The following is a 24,727-nucleotide window of genomic DNA, read 5'->3' as shown; positions in this document are numbered from 1 at the left end:
CGCCGCCGCCGCCTCCCCCCCGCGCCGCCCCCGCAGCATGATCCGCGGCGCCTGGATGTACCCCCGCGGGGGCGCCGGCGGCGGGGCGGTGTGCTGCGCGCCGCGCCGCAGCGACAAGCCGGTGGCCGACCCCGAGCGGGCGCAGAAATGGCGCCTCTCGTTGGCCTCGCTCCTCTTCTTCACCGTCCTCCTCTCCGACCATCTGTGGCTCTGCGCCGGGGCCAAGCTGCGGGCGCGGGAGCGGAGCGGCGCCGGGCGGGCGCGGAGCCGCGGGCCGCGGGCCCTGCTGGCGGCCGAGCCGGCGGGCGGCAGCTGCGAGGCCTTGCTGGGGAACCTCAGCCGGGCCCCCGGCCCCGCCGGCCCCTGCCCCGCCGCCCGCGGCGACCTGGACTCGGCCTGTGCCCGGCTGCACGCCCTGCAGCGGCCGCGGGGCTCCCTGGCCGGGGCTCCCCTCCGCTCGCCCCCCGCCGCCGCCGCCGTCGTCGCCCCCTTCTTCGCCTCTCCCTCCTCCAAGAGGACCTTCCTGCAGGCTTACTTTAGGAACTTCAACCTCTCCTTTTGTGATACTTACACGATCTGGGACCTGCTGCGGGAGATGGCCGGCCCGGACGGCCTGGACTGCAGCGTGGACAACCTCATGGTGGACTTGATGGTGGCCGCGGCCGGGGCGCTGGGCGGGGAGGCCTGTAGCAGCTGCGTCCAGGCGTACCAGCGGCTGGACCAACACGCTCAGGAAAAATACGAGGAGTTCGACCTCTTGCTGGAGAAGTACTTGCAATCGGAAGAGTACTCGGTCAGATCCTGCCTGACGGACTGCAAGGTAGGAAGGGGTGCTGTGCGTGCCGCCGGGTGAGCTGCGTGCCGTCCGGCAGCCCCACCGAGCCCCGGGGGTCCCGGCTGCAGGGGGGTGCTGCGACCCTCCCGCCCGCACGCCTGCCCGCGGGCTGGGGGTCTCCCGCTGCCCCCCGAGCCGCAGCCCGGCCGTGCCGGTGCGATGGGTCCCGAGCCCCTGGGGCAGCCGGGACGGGGCGGTGGGAGCGAGAGGGCAGAGCGGGGCTTGGCCGGGGCGTGCGTGCGCTCACGCACCTCCTGACACCGTGCTCCCTGCCAGCCTCGCCTGCACCGCCTTAGGTGTGTGCAGGAACGTACATCCATGCGCACGCATGCACATACATCCGTGCACACGCTGGGTGAGCCAGGGAGGTGCAGGGCCCCTCACCGCTGCCTCTGGCCTGCTGCTGCTGCCAAGGGTGCTGCGTGGGGCTGCGGCAGCCCAGGGCTCTGCCTGGCCATCACCAAGCTGAGGTGTGGAGGCAAGCGGTGACCTGAGATGAATCGCGGTGCTGGAGCCCCTTCCCGCACACAGCAGCTGCTTTGCAGCCCTTCCACCCCTTCTCCACAGGGAGACAGGCTGGGGGTGCTGGGATGTGCCTCCCCCTTGGCGTTCCCCGCAGTATCGCTGACCATCCCCAGTCCATGTTCCGAAAGCAAATGGGTTGCCTCCTCAAGCATCAGTCAGATCAAGCCTCAGCGCGGTGCTGTTCCTTTCCAAAGCGAGAGCTGCGGTCGCATCTCGGTCCAGAGCGGTTCTGCTGGGCGCTCCCCTGCCTTCTCACCAGCCTCCCCCTGCTCCGGGCTGCCTGGCTCACCTATGCGCACTCCCTCCGGACATCACCTTGGGGGAGTGTGATGGTCTCAGGAATTAAACCTGCCTTCCCTTTCTCGGAGCCGTGTCTTGCGGGAGAGGCAGCGGGGTGTGTTACAGCATCATCCCAGAGGGACGGTGGCAGGGTGGTGCTTGGCCACTGCTCTTCTGGGACAGTTTTGAGGGACACTTGGAGCCGCAGTGGCAGTATGGGTGGCTCTTGGTGTGGTGCTTGTCCCCTGGGAAAGCGCCGGGGTGCGGCGCTGGGGACACCGAGGTGGTGCCTTTCATCAAGGACACGTTGGCGAGATCTTGGCCACCACTCTCAGGCCCACGCTTCTGCATTGCTTTTGTAAGGAGCTGGTTTTGGAAAGGAGCTAGGGCCGGTGTTCTGGGCCAGTGCCAGGCCAGGTAACTGCAATCTGCTTGCCCAAATTCCCCCCGCGGTTTCAGAGGTACGTAGTATTCAGCCGGCACCGAGTGGTTTGGCCCTGCTGCTCCCCTTCCACGGCAAATGAAGGTATTGTGCTTATGTTTCCAGGGGTGCAGCAGAAGCGGGGGCTTCCCGAACCGTCTCCTGTAGCCTGTACAGATGCCCTCGCTTCAGGCTTAGCACTGAGTCTGGCTTGTGCTCACTGGTGTAAAAACCTAGAGAGAGTAGCAAAGAAAGACAAGAAACTAATCATTACCTTTGTGTCTTGGGCAAGGACGTTGCCATGGGCTGTAAAGCATCTAGAAATGGCGCCATGCTCAGATGAGTCTTCATTAAGTGTCCCTGGTCTTAACATCCTTGATGAGAATGCAGGAAACGAGCTTAGAAGATGCAGAGCTGCAGGTAGCAGCAGCAAGGCACTGACCTCCCAGCTCACTCTGTGTCACGGTGACGGTTGCATCCTTAGAGTATTTGTGAGTACCAGCTTTTCCATTTCACAGGCGGCGTTTGGGAAGCAACAGGAGGGCACAAGCAGCAGAGCCGGCCTGTCCGCGCTCACCTAGGACATTCCCAGTGTGTGCCCGAGTCTGCACAAACCGGCCTGAGCCCTTGCGGCTCCCGCTCGTTTCGGTCTGTCGTGAAAATCGCGCCACTTATTTAAGGTGATTTGATATGCATTTAGGTGCCTTTAGACTTCCACGGCTGCGAGGTTCACCCTCGCCTTCTTAGTGGCTGTTCCTCATTTGTGAAATGAGGCTAACGCAAAACTCATCCGGCGTGGTGGTGACGAGCAAGTTTTGGCCCGATTTCGAGTCCTTTGGACTTCAACAGGGGCTGTAATTACTCGTTGCATTGGAAAATCCAGCTGGCGGGATTTTTAAAGCAGCCTGAATTTGTAATTCCTATCCAGATGCTGAATAATACTGCATTTTCTGAGGTGACTTGCGGCTACGCGCTGCCCATGTGAATACCTGCTTGTAAGCGACAGCAGAGAGCTATCGCTCAATGGTAACAACGTAGGAGAGCAAATGACAGCAAAATAGGAGAGGAGTGGAGGAAAACAGAATAGACAGCTCAGCCAGCGTGAGCGGCTCCTGCAAAATCCTCATAGCAGGACTCTGGCTGCAGAGAGCCCTGGAGCTGGGTAAATGGGATTTAAATACAATTTCTGGGGCTGGATGTGTGTGTGTGCGGCAGGGGACTGTGCGTGGTCCTGCACCGCGCGGCTGCCTCCCATTCACAGCCTGCCTGCTCTGTTGGAGCGGCTGGAAAAACGGAGGCGGGGAAGCAAAGCAGCTCCAGCTCACCTGCACGCAGCCTCCCTCTGCAGAGCCACGCAGCCCCCCCCAGCCCCCTCCCCGAGGAGCCGTGCGGCTCGATAAGCAGCACACGCGGAGCTCTGTGGCAGCCGGATCGCCCCGCTGATTTTGGCTCTTTGTGGCTTCTGCTTTAAAACAACAACAAAAGCCCCGCCGGAGCAGCTGGTTCCTTTTTACGGCAGCAGGTTAAAAACTTGGAAGCGGCTGAACGTTCAGGAGACCTGTGAGTCCCATCACTCCCTCTTCATAAAACCCCAGTTTCAGGGGAAAGGCGGGTGCTGTTGGGGGTGAGCAGCACATCCCGAGTGTCCAAACCTCGGATCTGTCCGTGCCCGGAGCTTGGGGAATGCTGGGGGAAGGCTGTGCCAACGTCTCCCTGGGAGCTGCAGGAAACAGAGATGCTGTGAAATGATGGGGTCTCTGTAACTCAGCTGCTTAGATTACTCATTGCTGTAATACTCTCCCAGGCCTTTTTATTTTCTGCTTGGAAATAATCCCCAGACAGATCCCACTCTTCTGCGTACGTTGTTGTTATTCCCGTGCAGCGCTGACAGCTTCCAAATCATACTATAGAAGTGTTTTACTTATTACTCCTACAACTAACACCAAAAATCCCTATGGCTGAGTGACAGTGAAACATGAAAATACATTTCTCGGGTTTGTTGTTTGTTTGCATTTCACGTGGGATGGGGTTTTGTGCAGGCTGGATCTCACAGCCCCCGCAGGCAGGTCCCCCGGCACCGTGCGGACAGGGGAGGGAGGGGACAAAGCGGGTCCGCATGGTCCAGCCAGCTTCCGAAATACGTTTTGCCTTGTGCAGTGAAGACGACCCAAGTGCCGGCTTCTGTCCTGGTGCTGGTTAGTGCTGATGAACATAAAAAGGTGGAAAATACTTGTCTGTCTGGAAATACTTCTGTCTGTAAGAGGGAAAAATTCATTAAATGAGTTGGGGGCAGCTGCAGGCTACCTCCATCTCCCCTCTTCTTGCGTGACTTGTACCTTTTGTGGCTACAAGACATGACAAACTTGTTGCACTGAGCGGTTGTGGTGACACGTTGGTAACATCCTTCCAAAGGGACCTTTGAGGAGGTCACGGCCCGGGGACGGGGACGGGGATGCTGCAGCTGAATGTCCCTCGGGATCTGTGGGGAACTGTCGGCTCAGGCTTTGCACGACTTAGCACAGGAAGAAATCCCCGTCCCTCCAAAGTGAAGCCCTGTGTGATGCTTATGGCTGTTTTCTGCCGTTCTTCCCTTTTTCTGAACGGCAAAGAGCAGCGTTGCTCCAGCTCAGCCGCCGCTAGATGAGGGGTTTGCTTCTGTAAAGGCAGAGTGGTTTGTACTATTTCCCTCTCCAACAGCCGCTACTGAGAGCTCTTCTAAAAGTACACGCTCCCGCCGGTACTGGGGCAAATCAAGATCTATGGGACAAAGCCAGCTGAATTAAGGACTCATTAGGTTGCAAGAAACAAAGCTGTGGAGAAAGAAGGGCTGACAGCTGGGAGCTGCAGGGCCGGGGCTGGGAACAGAGGCTGGACAGGACCTGTAGCATCTCAAATTATATTAGATTACCCAGGTTTCTCTGCATGCGTGGGCCAGTGGCTGTTGAATCCTGCTGCAGCCCTGGCCAGATCCGTTTCTCCACCTCTGGTTTCCCCATTATCCTGTCTGGGAGAGCCTGGCAGGGCAGGATTTCGGTCCTGAGGCTTTCGTGCCGTGCCGGTGTTTTCCCCGCTGTGGGTGCGCAGGTGATGCGGTGAGAGATGGAGGCCGGTCCCTGCTGCAAGGTGCCGCAGCATCGCGCCTGGCACAGCCCACGCCGAGTGCCTGGAGAGCAAATGTGTTTCTCTTGCTCCTGTTTAGCCGAAAACAGCATCAGCAATCTGCGTCTCTGCTCAGCATCCCTCCCCACGAAGCATCTTCCTGGAAATTCAAGCACCGCAGGGCTGGAAGCTTTGGGAGGGCAACGTCCTGGGGGCACCTCGGGGCTGGGGAAGCCTCTGGGAAGAACCAAAGCAGCGTTTCACCTCCACAGCAGCAGCTCGAGTTGAGTTTGGCTGGGCTTATCCAAGACGCTGCTCAACCTGGTGCACTCTGGCTCGAAGCCTGGATTGCAAAACTTGCTCTTTTTTTTTTTTTAAATGTCAAGTCCAGAGCGAGGCTCCCACCTTACAGTTTACATGAATATTGAGGCTTGTAGCAAATCTGCTAGTGGTTGACGGCAAAGCCGCCTCCCCAGCACCCCAGGTGGGGGCCAGATCCCTCTTGCAGCATCACTGACCCGGTGGGTGCTGCAGGGACCCAGGGGGCAAAGGCTGCTCCCCAGCACCCAGGCAGCTCTGCGGGCTGCACCTGCAGCTTCTGCTCAGGAACAAGCCTGGCCCGTGAGCTGGAGCTTTACCGGCACTTCATGAGGTGAAAAAACATTCCAGAGTAAATTCCAGAGTGATTCTAGCAGATCAGCGCAGTCCGTAATGTGGCAGTTTTGGCAAGGCCACCTGCACGAGCTCAGCCAAGTGCATTACAAACCAATTCCCTATAAGCAAAGGTAGGTTTTTTCAGGCGTGCACAGAGATGTGGGTAAATTGTATAAAGAATTTGAACAAATGGGCTGTGTGAGTTTTGGCGTGCGGTTACGGCAGCCGCAGCTCCCAGCTGATTCCTGCACCTTGTCTCGGGTGCCACCAAGGTGTTTGAAAAGAGACATCAAAGACTGAAGAACAAAAGAACCAAAAACTCGTTTATGAAAAGAGTTTGCTCTGTAATTTAAAAAAAAAGCGTCAAGGTGTCAGAAATGCGCCAGCGGTGCCTGGGACGTGTGGGAAGGGGGATGCTGAGCTGGTGCTTGGACAGTGCTGAGCTTTGCTTGGGGTCGGGACATCTGGGGTGCCTGGTGTCTGGACCCCCAGGGCTGCTGCGGGGCCAAGCAGCCTGGGGTGGGGGCATCGGCTGGGGGGTGCTCCCCCAGTGAATGGGGGGGTTTACCGCTGCTTTCAGAGGTGTTTGTCTGCCTGCTTTGGGCTGGTTGTCTGTTAACGTCTGCCAGTGGTACTTAAGGGGAAAAAATAGAAGTTTATAAAGGCAGCGAGTCTGTGTGCAGCAACAGGCAGGCTGGCAAACGGTGCAGGGAAGAGTGTGAGGGAGGGCGAGAGATCTGTCTCCATCAAACTGTCACCGAGTAGCTACAAGTGACGCAGGCGCCAGCGCCTGTTGCTGTCCCCGCTGGGCTGGATGTGTGCGAGTCCGGGTTCTTCTCTGCCTGCGCCCGTCCCGGGGAGCACGAAGTCCACGGGGGCGTAACCGTGAGCACAAAGTCCACGGGGGCTTCACCAGTGAGGTGGACTGAGCTCCTCGGAGCAGCAGGCTCAGCTCCAGCCGTGACAACGCAGCGTGATGCTTCAGCAGCTAACGGTGCTTCTTTGGAAAGCGTCCGACGTGCCGTGGTCCTGCTGGGAGTCTGTGGGCTCAGCAGCGTGTGTGACGGTATCGGCCAAATGTGTGACCTGGTAAAACGACACAACCCCCCGCCGTGGTCCCCACTTGCTGTACACATCCATGGCCGCCAGCTGCCTGGGGCGGGCCGAATGGGGACAGCTTGCGATGCTACTTTTCATAACAGGCAGTGATACGCGCTGTCCCCACGGACAGAGGGACCTGCTAGCGTCACACGGACTGCCAGCCGTGCGAGCATCCTTGTGTGCCGCGGGAGACAAGGCTGCGCCTCCCCTGTAGCTGAGCACCAAGAGGGGGAAGAGGATGCATGTGGTGTCCGCCTGAACCCAGGACATGCTGGACCTGCCCACGCAAAGGGCTTCACATGTTCCCTGTGCAGGGATGGGCAGGTTTGCGTCAGGAAAGGAGCCCTTTGTGCAGGGGAGGGGTCGCGCACCGCCCGGCCTCCCCTGGGTACCGCGCAGCAGCCCCAGCGGAGTCTCCTCGGAACAGCCCCAGCCCAGATGCCCCACGAGGCTTTTCCTGTGCTGCCCAGCTCCAGAGCTGCCTGCAGCAGAGGCAGGAGCGCAGGACACCCCTGGCTGCCGGTGGCCGTCCCCGCTGTCCCCGCGATGCCATTAGGATGCGGCTCATGCCCAGCTCTGCTCAGAGGAAGCTCGGCTCTGCTGGCGTTTGAAGGGCAGTGACTCAGGGACAGCGAAATCTGTGAATGAGCCGCTGAGGCTGCTTGGGCAAGGAGTGGCCATTTGTCCCTGCTGCCTGCAGCCCCAGCTGCCTGCCCTGGGGACGCTCCACCCGTTTGGCCTCGCTCCTCGGCCCTGCTGGCTTTTGCTCTTGGTTTCTCTGTGGGCCCTCTCTCACAGCCACGATCTCGGGGTGTTGGGGGGAGAAGCGATGCTGTATGTGTGCAGTGGGCTCCCCGAAACTCTGCCGATGTGGCCATTGTGTTAAAAACGGCATCACCTGGCAAGGGTTTGGCTCTCCAGAGCCCTGCCTGCAGGAGCATCCCGCTGCTGCTTGGCCTGGCTGGAGAAGGAAACGCTGCCTGCCCTGTGTGTCCCCGTACGAGTTAAAAATACATGTATTTGGCATCTCAGCTGACATCTGACCTCTGCACAGCAGCTTCTGCAGCGTTTCTGTTGGATGGAGGGGTGGGAGGGCTGGCAGCAGGTCCCTGGCCTGGGGAGACTGGAGAGTGACCCCGTAACCAAGCAGTGAGCAGTGAAAGGAGGTAAGTCCTCATGCTTGACACGAAACAGCTACTGCCAGCCCGAGGCTGGCTGGAAGCTCTGGATGGTTTATTCCTCACAGCAGGGGCTCCAACAGCATCCCCAAAGTTCTGGTGTCTGCTGGGGATGGTGACGGCAGGTCTCATCCCACCTTGGGACCCCCTTCAGCCTCTCTCATGCAGGTCCTGGTTTCAGTAGAATTTTCGGTTCTAGTCCAGGGAAGCATCTCTGAGCTACCATCTTCCCTGGAGATGCTGCGGTTTCCAAGAACTGGCATTTTCACAAAGGGGAAAAAAAACCTTGAGCCAGAACATTCCCCAGCAGCCACGTTACCAACCGCTGCTTCAGCCTCGGCAAACCGGGGCAGGAGATGCTCGTGGAGATGATGTCCTCACCCCTTCCTGGGCTGGTCCTGGCTGGGCAGGAGGTGCCGGCAGGGTCTGGTGATGATTATTTCACAAGGGGCAGCTGCTCTCCCCCCACCATGTGTGGGCTGTTGCTAACGGGTCTGCAGCTGCCAGTGCAGGGAGAGGGGGTATTTGTGGGGTGTGGATGCTCCTTGGTCTGCAGAGCTCTCCAGGGGTATGTCTGAGATGTTTCTTGCAGTCCTTGCTCCTGCCCCAAAGCTCTCTGAGATGTCAGGTATCTATGTCTGGGGATGCATCTGCCTGCATGTCAAGCTGAGATGCTTGTGCAAGGCACGTGCAATGCCGAAGTCCTGTGATTTTGCTGCTTAGTTGGTGAATTCTAGGTGTGTGCTTTGGAGCTGTGCATCTGTTAGTTATTTGGACCTTAGTAATGGCCTCATGAGGCTGTTTCTCTTAAACAGGCTGCAGAGCTTCCCTGTCCCGTGTCCACAAAGCAAACCTGCTCGGTGGAGTTCCTGGGGCTGGAAGCTCTTGGAGCATTGCAACCTCATACTGAGCTGGCTGGGCACGTAGAAAACATATCCGAAGAGATGCTTGTGAGCATCGAGGAATTTGACTCGGTATTTCTGAACTTTGCCCAGCGTTCCCCTGTTAGCTCCGCAGCACGGCTGGGAATGGCACCATCCCTTGAGGAGCGATGCTGGCCGGGAGCACCTCCGTCCTGCTCGAAATAGAGACCCAGAGTCCTCCTGGGTTTTTCTCCACCTTCCCAGGTGCATTAAGGCCCCACCTGGAAAGGAGGGGGAGATTTCCCCAAGCGGTGTTCAGCCAGTGATTTAAAAAAGAGGTTCCAACTCTCAGGTCTGGTATGAGCTGTGTCCAGTCCTGTTGTGTCCATCAGAAGTTGCCAGGAGTGGTGATAAGCATCTAGGAAATATCTTTGGCTCATTTGCCTTTAGTTTAAGGGACTTGCGCACACATGTTATCCTGGCAACATGCAAGATTGGGCCCTTCTGCGTGCATTGGTTGCGAAGGCAGCCCCGTTGTGACATCCCTCCCCAAAATGATGCTCCGGGCTCACTGCTTCCATGGAAGGTGGATGCACCCGCTCTGCTGGAGAAACTTCTTCCTTGCCCCCATCAGCTGGTGGGTAATGAATGACTCGTGGCACTGGAGTGTCTAGCCTTTATTTTTTTATGTCTTATCTAATGTAACAGGATGTTCTCATTATCTGTATGAATGTTTAATCTACTTTTGAACCCTGCTAAGCTCCTGGCTGCAGCAGTATCTAATGGGAGCAAACTCCTCAAGCGATGCTAATAGATTGCAGGGACCTGACTCTCCCTCTGTCCCAACTCGATTGTATTCATCTTCAGTTTCATAGCAATCTTTAATTACTTTTTAACTAATTGGGGTAATGGCAGACTAGGCTGCTGACTAACGCACTGGTTACCTGCTGTGTTAGGGTTCGGTTTGGCCCCTGTGCAGGGCAGCCAGGCAGGACCGTGCGCTGGGGGCCCTTCTGGGGTGTTACAGCATCCGTGTCACTGGGGCTGTCGCTTGGTGGAAATTTCGTTCCTTATCGTCTTGTTGTGACACCTGACCAGTCTGCCCATGAGTAGATGGAGTCGTTCCTCCTTTATTACTGGGTTATTTGGGTTTTGTCGCTGTGTTGACCCCCACTCAGCATCTCACACATCTCCCAGTGTCCACCCCGTTCCCACACATCCCTTCACACTCGTGTCCTGGCCTCACCATCCCAGCGAGCTGGTCTTCTCCTCTCTAAACCTCAGCCAAAACCCTTCTGGAAAGGAGAGCACACAGCAGTGGTCTGGATTTGCTGGCTTGGCATGGGAATACCAGTCCTTTCTGCCTTTGCTCGTCTCTCAGGCTTGCGTCCATCGGACATTTCTCAGGACACAGCTGGTGTCCCAGTCCAAGGCGCTTCCAGGAGGAACAGGCTCCACGGACACTTTGTTTGGGTTTAATACATTTATTTTACAGCAGTGCCTGCAGGCAGCCCACCAAGACCGGGGCCGCGTTGTACCAGACACTGTCCACAGGCGGGTGGTCGCTGCCAGGAGAAGTCGGAGGGTGAGCAGAGGGGACAGACCCGGGGTGCGGGGGGAACCAACACGGACGCTGGAGCGAGAGCTGGGGTCTGCGGGCGGCAGTGAGCAGAGCCCTTCCGCCCCATCATCATCCTCTCTTGGAGGAAGGACGCATCGATACTAAGGTGGAGCTTGCTAATTAAACGAGAACATTATTTTGTGGGAATTGTGATGTTTTTGAGCAGTGATACGGTCTCAAAAGCCTGTTGCAGGAGTGGTCGTGCAGGGCTGGTGGCTGGACCACAGGGAAAGCCCCGTCCGGGTCCTGATGGCCATGGGGACACCGTGGCAAACCTGCACTGGGCAAACTGGGACCTGTGGTGGGAGCGAAGGGGCTGTGGGCAGCACTGGGCAGGGACTGGGCAGCACTGGGCAGGGACTGGGCAGGCAGAGGGAGCCAGGGGGTGCAGGGAAATGAGGGGACCTGTGACATGTGGGGACACAGGTGCCGGCTGTGGAAAGCGCGAGGGCTTGGCAGTGGGCGCTGCCTTTCCATTTGTGCAGCTGTGACGTTAATTAGTGTGATTATTATTATTTTTTTCTTTGCTGCGCAAGGATGCCAAGCGCCGTGTCTCAGCGCTGCTGAGGGCTGCCCGGTGTTCTCCGCCGTTCCAGGGGATGCTTCTCATTTTGGGACAAACCGCAATTCCGGGCGATTCCTCCTGGGTTTGTTCCCAGGCGAGAGCTGCATCTGCTGGGTTCAGACCGGGCTTTTTGCTGCTCTCTGCATGCAGCAGCCCGCGGCTGCAATGTGCAGATTAGCAAAGAAATAAACCCATAAACGTGGTGCTCATCCCCTCATAGCGTGAACTTTGTTGCTATAAGATTTTTACCTGGTATTTGAGTGTATAAGGTGCATGCAGGTCATGCTTTAAAGCTGTTTTCTCTGAGTTTTCAAAGATCAGTGCTTAGGGAGTTGTGTGGATCTTGGATTTGTTTCAACTAGCTTGGAAGGGGGTTTATTTTGGGGAAGCTTTATTTTTTTTCATTCTACAAAAGAAGGGGGATTCAGATAATTTATTTAATGAAAGAACTAGGAATGAAAACTAAAATGCTAAAAACTACGAGCTTCTTCATGAAGTCACTGAGGTGTTGTGAGTAGGTGGCTCCTACTTGTGTTGCTTTGAGGTAATTCGGGAGTGATTTAACCAGCGAGCTGAAGGGATGCGGGTGGGAAGCTGGGGCTGGGGGTTCCCTGTTGGTGCCATTCCCGGCGCCGTGTCCCTGCCCTTGTCCCCGTCCCTCGCTGTTCCTGCCGGCACCTCCACCGCGGTGCCCGGAGCCGCGGACAGTGCCGGGGTACAATGGGCAGCGGAGCCCCCGCTTGTGAAACGGAGGATCCACGGCTCCAGCGCTGTCATCGCCAGGCAAAACTCAACATTATATTTAAAAAAAAAAAAAAAAAAGTAAAAACAATACAAAAAAAACAATAGTCACACACAATTGTGGGGGTTTGGGGTTGGGTTGGATTTTTTTTTTTTCATCCCCCAAACCAGAGCATGTGAACGTGGCACGGCAGGGACAGTGCAGCTGCAGAACTATCAAAAAAGTTACAGCTGTTACAGATATGGCGTTAGAACAGCCTATAGCAAAGCTATTTCTTGGTTGGTTTGTTTGTGGGTTGGTTGGGTTTTTTTGTTTTTTGGTTTTTTTTTTTTAAGCTGTTTAAAAAGCTCAGCACTGTTAATGTCAGGATGGCAGGCGGCAGTAATTGAATACAATAGTAATTGGGCATTGCAGCCTGTGTTTGTGACTCCTGGCCGTGACCGTGAGTGTTCCCTTCATCCTCTGCCATCCGAGGGGGCTCTTCTGTGCCCCCCCGGCGTGTCCTGCTTCCCACGCTGCATCCTGATGCGCCAGAGCCTGGAGAGATGCCCGAGCGGCTCGTTAGCAGCGCTCATTTCCCTGTGTCCGAGATTAATGAGGCGCAGCCGCTCCAGATGCTCAGCTCGGGCCGCGATGGAGCCGTGAGTGCGGGAGGGAGGGGAGGGGGCAGGTTTGGTCTGGCAGGGATTGCTGGGTGTACATGGTGTCCCGATGAGTTCCTTGGGGTGCAGGTGAGTGCGGGGGTCTGGGGAGGAGGATTTTGGGCAGGGGGTCTGGTCCGAGGGAGCGGTGGAGCTTGTGGGATGCTCATGGACCATCCAGCCCCACGCGGCTTCCTCGGGTCGGTCAGCAGAGCCAAATATTGCAATTAAACGCAGCAAGTCTTTCCTTTTTCTATACAAAATGAGATTATTTTGTAAGGGAAGGTTTCCCGCTTCCCCGCCGGTCTGCAAATCCCCCTGCCAGAAAAGCGAATGCTGGGCTGGGGATGCTGCCCCTGCCTCTAATTAAGGAGAAGGGTTCGTTAGGGCGGGGCTGGGCCCCCCACGCCATCCTGAGGGAAACTTCCCAAGCATTGCTTCCTGCTCTCATGGGAAAAGAGGATTTAATTACAGCTGGTGGTCCCAGTGGGCATCCACATTATCCCGAGCACCGTCCCCTCTGCAAAGGTGCCGCATCCCAAGGATGCTGCTGCATCCCGGCCCCTTGGTCCTACCAAATCTTGGCTGGGGTGGTTCAACAGGCACTGGCAGTGTTGGCAGAGTACTGGCAGCAACCGGATTGGTAACAGCCAAATTACTTTAAAAAATGAGTACACTGGTTTGTGCAAAAATAGGAAGAACGCAGACAGGCTCTGGAAAAGCTGTTTGGTGGGGGATGCTCTCCTGGTGTGGGCAGCGCGGAGCTCGATTTGGCACCAAAGCGACTGCAAAAAGCCTGTCCCTCTGACTGCTGCTTCCAGGTGTCGGTGGCAGTGTGAGTAGACAGACAGCTGTTGGAAGTCCAGTTCATTTGGGATTTTTTTAGTGTCTTTTATGATGCAGATGGAGACCCTATCCTCCTCCTTGCGTGTAAATCGGGTGGCTGAACTTGGCCCCTTTCCTGGGCAGCAGAACTCCTTGTGCTTTCTTGGAGTCGTCTCACCAGTCCTCCGAGCTAAAACACGCAGGAAGAAGGCACCAAAATAGAGCTTTTTGGAGTTCAGGTCACTTATATTTACTTGGCAAGGCTGGAGATCAGCCAAAAGTGAAAACAGAATGGAAGAAACGCTGATTGCAACCAAGCTCCCTTCCTGAAGAAACCATAAAGGGCAAGAATGGAAAACAATGAGCTTTCCCCATTGATTTAAGCCGAGAATAAATTTCTTCCTGTCCTAAATTCTCATGCGTCCTTCATAGCGGCAGGAGAAGGCAGATCGCATGGGGTAAGCTCAGACATATCGAAAGCTTTTGAAAAAGCAAAGCGTAGAGGCTGCTGCTTGAGCATCCCGGGGAGTTTGGTTGTTGCCTGGAACGCTGATTTTTGCAGATGTGTGACGGGAGAATGCTGTTGGCTCCCGGAGATCTGCCCACGTCCCGTGCCAGCCCTGCTGCACCAGCAGCTCTGCACCGTGGTTTCCAACAGGTCTGGGTGGTTTCCATCACGCACAGCCCGAGGACCCCCACCGCAGCACCCAGAGCACCCCCACGTCAGCACCCCACAGCCCTCGGGGCAGGTGGGTGTCCTGGGAAGCAAAGGGAAAAGGGAAAAAGGCACCTGGAAAATCCTGGTGCCTGGTCGCGGTTTCTGGGTCTCGCATCTCCTCTGCGGTGGCAGTGATACCACCAGCTCTCTGCAGCCTTTTGCTCAGTATTTTCATTAAATTCACGGGAATGTTGTTGTCTGAGACCCCAGCCCTCCGCCAAACTTCTTGCTCTGAGTCAACAGAAACATTTTAGGGGGAAAACATGCAGATGCACGGGGAGTCTGCTCGTTCAAGCTGTGTTTCCAGAGGAGAGCGGGATGAGCCCGAGCTCCTTCCCACCGAGCTCTCGGGAGTCTCCTGTGCCGGCTGTGGGACCAAAGCATGGGGCCCTGCAGCCCCAAGCCAGCGCTGGGACAGCAGGTGACAGCAGGTGACAGCAGGTGACAGCCACCACCCTCTGCCAGGGGACAGGGCATGTCCCCGCTTGGAGTCATGAATGTGACCAGGGACGGGGAAGCAGCGCGGGGGAGAGAGGGAGATGATTCAGGGCTGGGAGGGAGACTCGGCGGAGATGGGAGAGAGTAAATCAGTCGAGCCTGGCAAAGTTATGACTAAACGGGGAGCGTGATACATCTGCAAATATTAGAAATGTGTAAACAGAGAGGAGGGAGAGGGATGGTTTGCGGAGTGATTGAAGGGAATGAACTTTTGGATAGAGAAATGTAGGTCAAGTATGAAGGAAAACTGGTAGGCAGCGAAATAAGTGTTTTCAGTGGTAAAACAAGCTCCTCGGGAAACACGAGACAGTCCCGCTGGTGGAGATGTGTAATGCCAAGGGCCTGGACAATGGGGTGAGCGGGGGGGACGGACTCGTGTGTCCCATCTGCTCCTTCCACCCGCACACTGGGACCAGTCACACCAGTGGCACCGCTCTGGGTCCCTGCGGCTGTGCTGGGTGACCTTGTTACCCCGCAGACGTGGCTCGTGGGGCTTCCCATCCAGCACGGCTGTGTCCCGTGGCACCCCCGCAGCCTTCAGTCCCAGGACGTGGGGAGCAGCGCCCTCGCCGGCCCCAGATCCCATTGCAGATTTGATCCCTTTCCCATTCCTGACCCGTTTGCGGGTGGGTGCTGGGCTCAGATACAACCCTGTGAGCTGTATATCCGTTTGCCATTTATTATTTATAACCGCGGAGCACTGACGAGCCAGTGCAAGAGAGAGATGTAAGCAGTGGGACATTGCTGGTGCTGCAGAACTTGTTGCGTAGAAAAAGCCCAAATGACTAATCACAAAAAGCAAGTGGCAAGTTATCTTTTTTTTTTTTTCTGGTGCATCTCTTAGTTCTTGTTTAAATTCGCAGGCTGTTTGCGGTGTAGTTAATGCATCTGGGTTTTAATCTTGAAAACGTTATGACTTGAGGGGGTAAGTCACAGCATTGTGTAGAAACCGGGACTGGCCGAGTCCTGGGAGCGGAGTGGGGACGTGTCCCACCTGCCCGGGTCCTGCACAGTCCTGGATGGTTTGGGGCCTGGGTAATTAATGTCCAAGGGGCCGGGGAGCCAGAACAGGGCTGAATTTCCCACATCCCGGCTGAATTTCCCACATCCCAGCTGAATTTCCCACATCCCAGCTGAATTTCCTACATCCCGGCTGAAAGCTCTGACCCCAGGGCTGGTGGCTGCTCTGAAAGGCTCGTGTCCTGCTCCCCATTAAATTTCTTGTGATGAAAGCACCACCAAAACTAACACGCTTCCATGAAAATTCTGGCTTTCATGATTTGGCATTTTCCAGGAAAAAAAAAAAAAAAGAAACTAACTTGCCAAGAATTTCCCAACCAGCTTTAATTCTGAGACACCAACGTGGTCCAAACAAGCGATGATAAGGATCTATGGAAACATGGGGAAACAAAGAAGCGATGTTATAAAGCCTCCAGAAAATAAAAATGCAGCTGGAAGGAGGAGCACGGGTTTTTCTCCAAGCACGCCGAGGAGGGAAAATTCATTCCCTTTGAATCACGGGGAGTCCTTTCGACTCGGTTTCAAAGGAAGTTGGCTGTGGTCGTTAACGTGACCTTCACTGCGTCCCCAGTGCCCAGATGTGTCCAGAGATGAGCTGGAAGTGCCACCGAGGGTGCTGCTGTTTCTTGCAGCCCGAGGAATGATTTCTCCCCATGAGAAACCAGAGATCTCCGTCCCTTTTACAGCAAAGACAAACAATTTCCCCCCGTGCCTGATGCTCAGGAGATAAGGAGGGATGCGGGAGATACGGTCTTAACCGAAGCCATCTGGGCCGTGCCCGGCCGGCCGCGATGGGCACGAACGCACGGCGGGTGGAGGGGAGAGCCGGGTTTTGCTGAGGAAGGGGGACAGCATGGGCTGGGGGGGCAGGAATCTCCCCCAAACCAGGTGGGTGGGTGAGGAAGGTGACATTTGGTGGCAGAGGGAGCAGCCCGTGGCGGTGGCTGCCCCGGGTGCTGCGTCCCGCGGTGCCCGTCTGCTCCGGCCGGCAGCTCTTCCAGCGGGCAGAGACCTTTGGAAACGGCCAAAGAGGATCAGCCCACGCTCCATTTTGCTGTCCCTCGTCCCGTGGTCAGAGCTGATGGGGACCAAAGCGCTTCAGAGGAGATGTAAATCCCTGCCCTGCCCCGGGGGTGCCTGGCGGGGAGGGAGATGCTCTGGGACGGGATAAGTGGTGCTTGGATTTTTCACGCAATGGACCGAGCTCTTGGGCCACCAGTCTTGGCAGGATCACTGTGATCTCTTGCAGTGCCCGTCTGTAGGGGACGTTAGTCCGTGTGGTTACTTTGCTTTACTTCTGTGGTGGTTTTAGCTTGTAAGATGAGTCCCACAGCCCCAGCAGTTCAGCAGTTTATTTTAATTGACTGGTGAGTTCAGTAGGCAACCCCTATGTACTGACATACTCGTCACCGTGCTCAGGATTGAAAGGGTGGCTACAAAGCAGATGGAGATGCCCTTTTTTCAAGGAGTCCTGTGGAAAAGACGAGGGGCAATGGGTACAAGTTACTCCTGGGGAGATTCTGATTTGACGCAAGACGAAGATTTTTCCTGATGAGAACAATCAGCCATTGGGATAATCTCCCCAGCGACGTGGCGGATTCTCTAAGATTGGACACCTTTAAGATTCAGCTGGACAGGGTGCTGGGCCAGCTTGTCTAGACCGGGCTTGTGCCAAGAAAGGTTGGACCAGATGATCCCTGTGGTCCCTTCCAAGTGGGATTTGATGATTCCGTGATTTCTCGCGTGAGCTGAGAGCTCTCCCTTCCCCTTCCCCCCCGCGTCTCTGCGATGCTTCGGCTACCTCGGCCATTGGGGAGGTGACACATCCTTCTCGGTGGCTTCTCCTAGGCTGTCTACAAGGCCTGGCTGTGCTCTGAGTACTTCAACGTGACCCAACAGCAGTGCCGGCAGCGGATCCCATGCAAGCAATACTGCCTGGAGGTGCAGACCAGGTGCCCGTTCGTGTTACCGGACAATGACGAGCTGATCTATGGAGGTTTGCCTGGCTTCATCTGTACGGGTAAGGAGGTCCGGGGAGCGGGGACGGGGTTCCGCATACCCCGGGGGGCACCAGGGGACGGGGCAGAGGTGGGTGCTCATGACCCCCGTCGTGCTTTGCAAGCCACGTGCCAGGTTTTGAAGGCTTTTTGGGGTGCAAGGGGAGGAGGCGCAGCGTGGAAATGCTGCCTCACCGCGGAGACGCAGCCATCTGCGCCTGAGGTGTAAGCGGTTAGTGGGGACACAGCAATTAAAGCCCTTCCACTAATTGAAAGCTAATCAAGCATGCGAGGGGCTGGAGGTGATGGGTTTAAAGCAAGGCTGGGACATTTAACCACTACAAGCAGCCTTTGGGGTGTCCTGAACATGTCCCAGGGCTGCGCTCTCTGCACACGGGTCCAGGGTCGCAGCCCCACTGGGGACCAGTCCCGGGGGGTGTCTGGGTGTCCTGGTTCTCAGGCTCTGCCCCGGGGCTCGTCCCCTCCCGCTCACCCCCTCCTCTTCCTCCGCTTCCTTCCCACAGGGCTGCTGGAGAACCCGCTGCCCGACGAGGAGGCCAAGTGCTGCGAGGTGCAATGGGACTCCTGCGACCACCCCCCAGACAGCAGCGACAACACATCCCCCCAGTCCACGGCCTCCGAGTCCCTCCATTTCCACCGCCACGACCCCCACCTCCATCACCAGCGGCACAACCACTACCACCTCTACCACCACCACCACCACCACCAGTACCACCAGCCCCGCTCCCCGTCCTTGCTGCCGGTCTCCGCAGGGTCTCGCCTCGGCAGCAGCAGGATCAGGCTCTGCGTGCTGGTCCTGATGCTTCTCCACACCATGGTGTCCTTCTCCAGCGTGCACGGCGGGGCGGCCGGCGGGGGGCTCAGCCTGGAGAGCCTCCCCGCCCTGGAAGAGAGCGTGGCAAGGGACGAGTGACACACAGGGGACAGCCGACCTCCAAGAAGAACGCCAGATCTTTTTTCCACGAAGGGGGGGCACATGCTATTCCTCCAATGGGAGGCACGGGATTGGGGGTGACGCACACACACACACCCCCGCACATACCCCCAAGAGCTGCTCGCCGCGGGGCATCCCCGTGATGAAGAGTCTCTAATGCGCACAGGGCTGCGGGACTCGGCTTTGAGAAGGGTTCGGTCAGTGGCAGCCGGGCAGCGTGGCGAGATGCCGGTGCGGGAAGGTACGGCACGGGGAGAGCCAAGGGAGGGGGTCCCTGCAGAAAAGGGGTCCCCACGGAAAAGGGGTCCCCGTGGGATGGCCACGCCGCGAGTGCCTTGGGCGCCCGCCAGCGACGCCAAGGGTTTGATGGTCGGTCTTACCCCCGGTTCTTTTCCTCCTCGGTCCGTAAATCCCGGCAGGGCGGAGGGCAGCAGCCCTCTGCATAGCCTGGCCCCCCGCTCCTGTCCCAGGGGAAAAACCCACCAGTTCAAGGCAGAGCATCCTCATGGGGTGCAGTGTCCTCAGCCTGCGTTCCCCTCGCTGGTGGGATTTGGGAGGCAGGAGTGGGACGGAATTACGTTACACTGTGGTACTACTTGGGGTTTGTCTCGTGATGTCCCCGAGCTGCTCCCCCAGCCTTGCCTCTCCTGCTCCTCCGTGCAAGGAGGGAGGGAGGGAGGAGACGCGGAGCAGGAGGGACATCCCCAGCGTTCCCATCTCCCCCTTTACCAAGCATCCTCATGATTTGGTTTAACCTTTTTTTTACTTTCTTTCCTGACTGGAGCGGCTGGTCTCCAAGGGGAGTTGGGGAGACGTGAGCCCGGCAGCGCACAGGGTAAGCCAGGGAGCGCGTGTCCAAGACGTCTGTCCTTCCGTCCTTCCCAGCTACAAATCATGGGCTGGATGGCAGAAGGACTGGGCAGAAGGGCTGGAGAAATCTGGCTTATAGGGAGAGTCTCCCACACAAAGAAAAGGCGCTAATGAAGCCCAGCTGGGGAAGAGAGGCTTGGTGAATACTTTTTATCCATGGGTGCCCCCCCCAAATCAGAACATTTCCAGGAGCCCAGCTGGGAGAGCTGGACTCGGCCGGGCAAGGTGCTGGCTGGTGCAGCCTCGTTTGCCTCCCTTGTTTGTTCTTTTTAACCTGAGCTCAGCAAATCCAGGGATCCAGCCCTAAACAGGCAGCAGATCCCGCTTTCCTAGGAAACTCCCAAATTCCGTGTCCACCCACCAGGACCTGTTCGCAGTAGGGATGCTGTGAGGTCCTACATGGGGGGGACAGCTCTGCGCCTCCGGGCCAAGCACCAGAGACAAGAAAGTTCGTTCAGGGTGTGGGTGAGGGGTGCGTTTTAGCACGAGTCAGCTGCGAAATGTCCCGGTCACGCTGTGGATATGAACCTGCTCGTTGCCTACAGAGGATGTGTGTGACGGTCCCTCTGTTTCTGGGCTGGCGCTTCCCGGGGGGGATCACGGGATGGATGGAGCAGGAGGAACGTCCTGCTGCATCTCAAACCCATCCCAGATCCCTGTGAGGCTCCAAGGAGTTGAGGATTGTAAGAGTTTTGTGGTTTCTGGTCTGTTGAGGTGAAGCAAACCCAAGCAGACCCCCGTGAGCAAAGCTACTTCCTACCTAGCGGGAGGGAGGAAGGCAGAAGTACCAGCATCTCAGGGGAAGAACACGTTTCCTGGTCATTTCCAGCCCATTTCCAGCCCAAAGAGGCTCTGGGAAGCAGCTGGATGTTTGATTTCTGCTTTGACTTGAATCTCAGAGCTTCGGGGTGATGTTTACATGTTCTCAGTTACCTGTTACCAAAGTCCCGCAGATACAGAGCCTGTGAACCCGCTGTCCCTCGGTTGCTGGGCCGGGAGAGGTGGTGCTTATGGAAGATGCAGATTTCCTGGGCAGATTTCCTTGCTGTTGCTACCCAGAAAAGGTAGGATGATTCTTGTTTAACTATTCTTCATTTTCAGCCTAGTTTACACTCCTGTGAGAACCTGGACATGCAACAGTTCAGGAAATAGGGATCTGACGACTCCGTTTGCCGCTGAGCAGCGAGCGGTGTAGCTGCTGGGATGACTCGCAAAAGCACCCAGGGAGCCCTGCGCCTGCCTCCAGATCCAGCTCCTTCTGAGGGAAATTAGATTTTTCATGTACTGCCAAGAGTTAAGCTAATTCCAGGCGCCTCTCTCGGAGATAGGCTGCGGCCAATCTTGGAGCGACTCATCGAGAGAGAGAAGAATAGCCCAGTGTGGTGCGTCAGCCGGTGGCCCTGAGTCACCGGCCCTATTCATTGTGTGCCAGGGTGACACTGAGCAGCGCCCGAGCCTGCGCAGACGCCGCGGTGTTCATGGTCTTCATGATGTTCCTGATGTTCCGGGCTCGGCTTTTCTGCACCACGTGCATTTGGAGCCCGTTCTGGAGGGGTCCGTGCCCTCGTGCCAGCCCCGAGGCAGAGCCGAGCGATGGACCGGTCAGCCCAGGCTCAGGTGGTCTCTGGTGGCACCGAGCGCAGAGGTTTTGTGATGGGGCGATTTCGGCTGAGGTCCAACATCCCCGGTTTATCTTCAGGGATCGGGGGAGGCTGGCAGGGGTTTGCTGGAGTCACCCAGGAGCTGTGACTAAAGTCTTCACCCTCCGTAACACCGGCCGACGAGCTGCACCTCGAGGGTCAGGGAGCCCACGCTGCGACCATGGGTCTGCAGGCTGAGCCGGTTCAAAATTGGGGTCTTTAGCGTGGTTATTAAGGAGGTGTAATTGCATCAGGGGAGCGAGGAGGCTCGGCGGGGCTGTCCCCGTAAGAGATGTACAGGTTTTCCAGGCTGCAGCATCCCGGGAGGTGTTCCCGTGAGGATAACGTGCCGGGGGCAGGCACAGGGCTGGGATTTTTACCTAGTGTGGCTGGGAGGAAAGTGCTGAGTCTTCACAGAGCGAGGCTTTTTGGAAGGAGTTCTTTTATTTAGTGAGTCTGGGCTGCCGTCAATAAGTTCTGTGGTTTTAGGGCACCATATGCTCTATTCAACACTTTGCCAATCTCGTTAAATGGATCCAGACGCGGCTGTTCACAGAGCGGGCCGGAGCAGCTGGAAGCGGCGCATGTCGCAGTCCATCATTATAAGGCCGTCGGATAAAAATCTTCTCTTTGGTCTGACATTACAACTTCAATAATTCTCCATCCATATTAGATTTCTCCTTGCTGTACAAGAGAAGCATCCAGAAAGGAGACGTTAACATTGTCTCAGTTAATGCCACTGACATTATTTTTATTAAAACATGGAGTGAATGTGCCTGGGATGAGGAGAAAAAGGGGTTTTTTGCTCCACGTGTGCAGGTACTGCAGCCGGAGCCTCTCCTGTGCCACCCTGGAAAACACCTGCATTTATCCTACCGGGAATTGAAAACGGAGGTGCTTTTTATTCCATAATCTTATTTCTTCTCCCTGAAAAAAAGGTGCCATGCATTGGGATTAATATGTAAAACTCAACAGTGGATAAACTTCTCTCTGCTCAGAGGAAAATGCCCCTGGGACAGGGGGGATTCTGCGGCAGGACGAGGCTTTTTCTGCCCCGGGGGGGCCGAGGGTGATGCTGTCCCCGGTTGGGATGCAGGAGAAAAGGTACCTGGGTCCTGCCCTTCTGCAGCGTTAGTCCTGGGTCCTGCACTTTAATGTAGCTGCCAGTTGTACAAATTAATTAAAAATAACTGAAGAAAAATCCCAAAGAAAGGCCCTGCTTCCTCTGGTGAAGATTAATCATTAGTTGAGCCTTTTTCTTATGAAAATACAGATCCATGGTAGCCCCAGGCGAAAGATTCCCAGGGAGAGCCCTCACCATTCGTGCTCTGAGTTAGGGAAATCGCTTTGAAAGCATCTGACAACTAAAGCAGAACATGTTGAGTAACTTGGCAACACTCGGAAAACATCTTGAAATGGTTTTTGTTCAACACATTTTGCTTTGCTTCAATAGGAGATGTCAGGGCAGTTCATTCACTGCCAGTCGGGGCTGCGGGCGATGCTGGGAGACGGTTCCTCTGCCCGCATTGCAAAAAGAAAAAAAGAAAATCCCTGATATCTGCAGCTCTGGGGCAGGAGCATCCCCAGCGGTGCGATGCAGGGTCCCGTTGCTGAACCCCGAAGGTCCCTGTGGATATAAATTATCCTTCAAAGGTTGGAAGGGCAGCGTCTGATGTTTAGGCAGGACGTTAATAACCGTCTACTTCTGCCCATCAAACCGAGTCGGTTCTTGGGCATCCCAGCGCGGTTCCTACGTGACAAACCCCCCCAAATCGGCCTGTTTTTCCCCAGAAGGAGCCTGATCCGGGCAGCTCTGCGGGGCCCGCACAGGTCCCAGCATCCCAGCATCTGTATTTCAGAAATTAAGCATTTCAGCAGCAGTTTTTCGGGTGTTCTTGGTCCATGGAGCAATTTGGGTGACGGCTCCTGGTCCCATGTGTCACCACATTGTCCCCTAAGCACCAGCCCCCCCCAAAAATCCTGAAAATCCCGACACTTTACACCCACGGCTGAGCGGAGAAGAGCATCCTCCCCAAGGTAATTCCTTTTACAAGCGGTTGGGATTTCTTTAAGCCCGCTGCCCGTTTAGTGCTTTTGTTGGAAACAGGGTCAGGAGGGGTTTCCAGCCTCGATAGCGTTTTATGATGAGCCTTTTTCAGCCCAGGAAGTCGACAAATTTTCTTGTTGGAAACTGAAACTCAAAAAGAAAATCAGTTTTGGCTTACGAAATTTGGGGTTGGTTTTACCATTCTTAAATGTATTTATTTGGGAACTGTACGTGCTCGAGTTGCAAAACAAAAAGACACTTCAAGCCAGAATTTTTATTTTGAAACTTGTCGAAACAAGCCATATTGATAATTATGACTGATTTATTTTTTTTCAAATTGAGAAATGCATCAAGAACAGCCTTTTCCCACAAAACCTCTCATTTTCAAAAAAAAAAAAGAAAAAGAAAAACTTAAAAATCAATCACACTTTTTCTGCTTGCACAGTTGGAACCGGTGGCAGTGGATTCGGAGAGAATAGCAATTTGTAAGGAATTCCAACCAGTTCTACTTAAAATAGCATCCAGCCAGTTTCTTGAGGGCTGAGCAGCTAAAAAAAAAGGGCAAATTGGAGAAATTGGAGAGTGGCCGTTGTTACCGGGAGGACTCCTGTCCAGGGTCACCCACCTTGGGGACGGTCCCCTGGGGAATTCGCTGCTCCAGGTCCCCAACCATCCCTCTGACCAAGCTCTGTTTTCTTTTCCGACCCCAAAATCCGGTTTCTTTGAGCCTTTCCGTTCGAGATGTGACTCTTGCGGGATGCCTTCAAAGCCAGAGGTGCTTCCCTGGGGGTTCTAAAATTGGGAGGAAATTCAAACGCGCCGCCGCGGCGGGGATGGCACAAGGTGAGAAAAGCGGATTTTTTAAGGGAAATTGCTGGAGAGATCCCCGAGGAAAACATCTCACCCTCTTGCCCGTCTCCGTTTGGGACACGGGAGATGCTGTTTCGGGTCCGTCTGTCCCTCGGGTGCTGGGGGGACACAGAGGGGACACGTGCAGGGACCGGGGTGTCCCCGCTGGTTGGGCGTTGGGACCGTGACCAGGCTGCTTGTGACCGAACCCTTCTCAAGTGCTTGTGAAACGTCGGTGGTTACAGAGCTCAGACCTACGAAAAAAAATAAAATTTAAAAAAAAAAAGGTCCTTTTACAGTACATGGTGGCGAGGTGAAAAAAAAAAAAGAAAGAAGAAAATAAAGAAACCTACTGCTGAAGTCAAAATATTCTTTCTAATCCCCCTGCCCGGTTTCTCTTTCTTTCCAGCTTTCGGCCTCTGCCTCCCGGACCCTCCCTCTCTGTTCCCACCCCCCTTCTGTTTCTCTTTCTCCCCCCGTCATAAGAAGTGACTGTGTCCTCGAGGGGACCGTTTTCTTATGCCATTTTATACACTGTGCTTCATGTTTAGAACTTTTTTGCACTAGTTCCTACTACATTTATTTTCCAAAATGGTTTGACAAAAAAAAAAGAAACAAACAAACAAAAAAAAACCCCAACAAAAACACAAACCCATGCTATAATTCAGTTGTATTAAAAATATTATCCTACTACTCTCTGTGTTCAATAGTCTCTGTACCTGTAATGCTTTCAGTTCTGTTGTATTTTGGGGCAGAGGTTTTCTCCGCTCCTTGTTTAACCCAG

At 55.6% G+C, this 24,727-nt stretch overlaps 1 protein-coding gene across 3 annotated transcripts; it reads left to right on the top strand.

Annotated features, from left to right (window-relative positions):
• The first annotated feature begins 24 nt into the window (after positions 1-24).
• On the top strand, positions 25-24,727 carry NALF2 (NALCN channel auxiliary factor 2). 3 transcript variants are annotated; one of them, XR_010606879.1, is made up of 4 exons: positions 25-820; positions 17,434-17,605; positions 18,107-19,372; positions 20,353-24,727. XR_010606879.1 is itself a non-coding variant. In XM_065643397.1 (3 exons), the coding sequence occupies exons 1-3, from the start codon at positions 38-40 to the stop codon at positions 18,514-18,516; spliced, it is 1,341 nt and encodes a 446-aa protein (XP_065499469.1). In that variant the 5' UTR covers positions 25-37; the 3' UTR covers positions 18,517-24,727. The 3 variants fall into 3 exon arrangements, 2 of the variants coding, with proteins under 2 accessions (XP_065499469.1, XP_065499468.1); XM_065643397.1 differs by having other exon boundaries at positions 17,434-17,581; positions 18,107-24,727; XM_065643396.1 differs by having other exon boundaries at positions 18,107-24,727.

Source organism: Caloenas nicobarica, chromosome 12, assembly GCF_036013445.1.
Source record: "Caloenas nicobarica isolate bCalNic1 chromosome 12, bCalNic1.hap1, whole genome shotgun sequence".
NCBI classification, from domain to species: Eukaryota; Metazoa; Chordata; class Aves; order Columbiformes; family Columbidae; genus Caloenas; species Caloenas nicobarica.
This window is presented reverse-complemented; position numbering and strand designations above follow the sequence as displayed.

Coding starts and splice junctions, on each gene's coding strand:
- NALF2 (XM_065643396.1), top strand. CDS start 38: ATGATCCGCGGCGCCTGGATGTACCCCCGCGGGGGCGCCGGCGGCGGG. Junction 821..17,433: donor CCTGCCTGACGGACTGCAAG/GTAGGAAGGGGT, acceptor GGCTTCTCCTAG/GCTGTCTACAAGGCCTGGCT. Junction 17,606..18,106: donor GCCTGGCTTCATCTGTACGG/GTAAGGAGGTCC, acceptor TCCTTCCCACAG/GGCTGCTGGAGAACCCGCTG.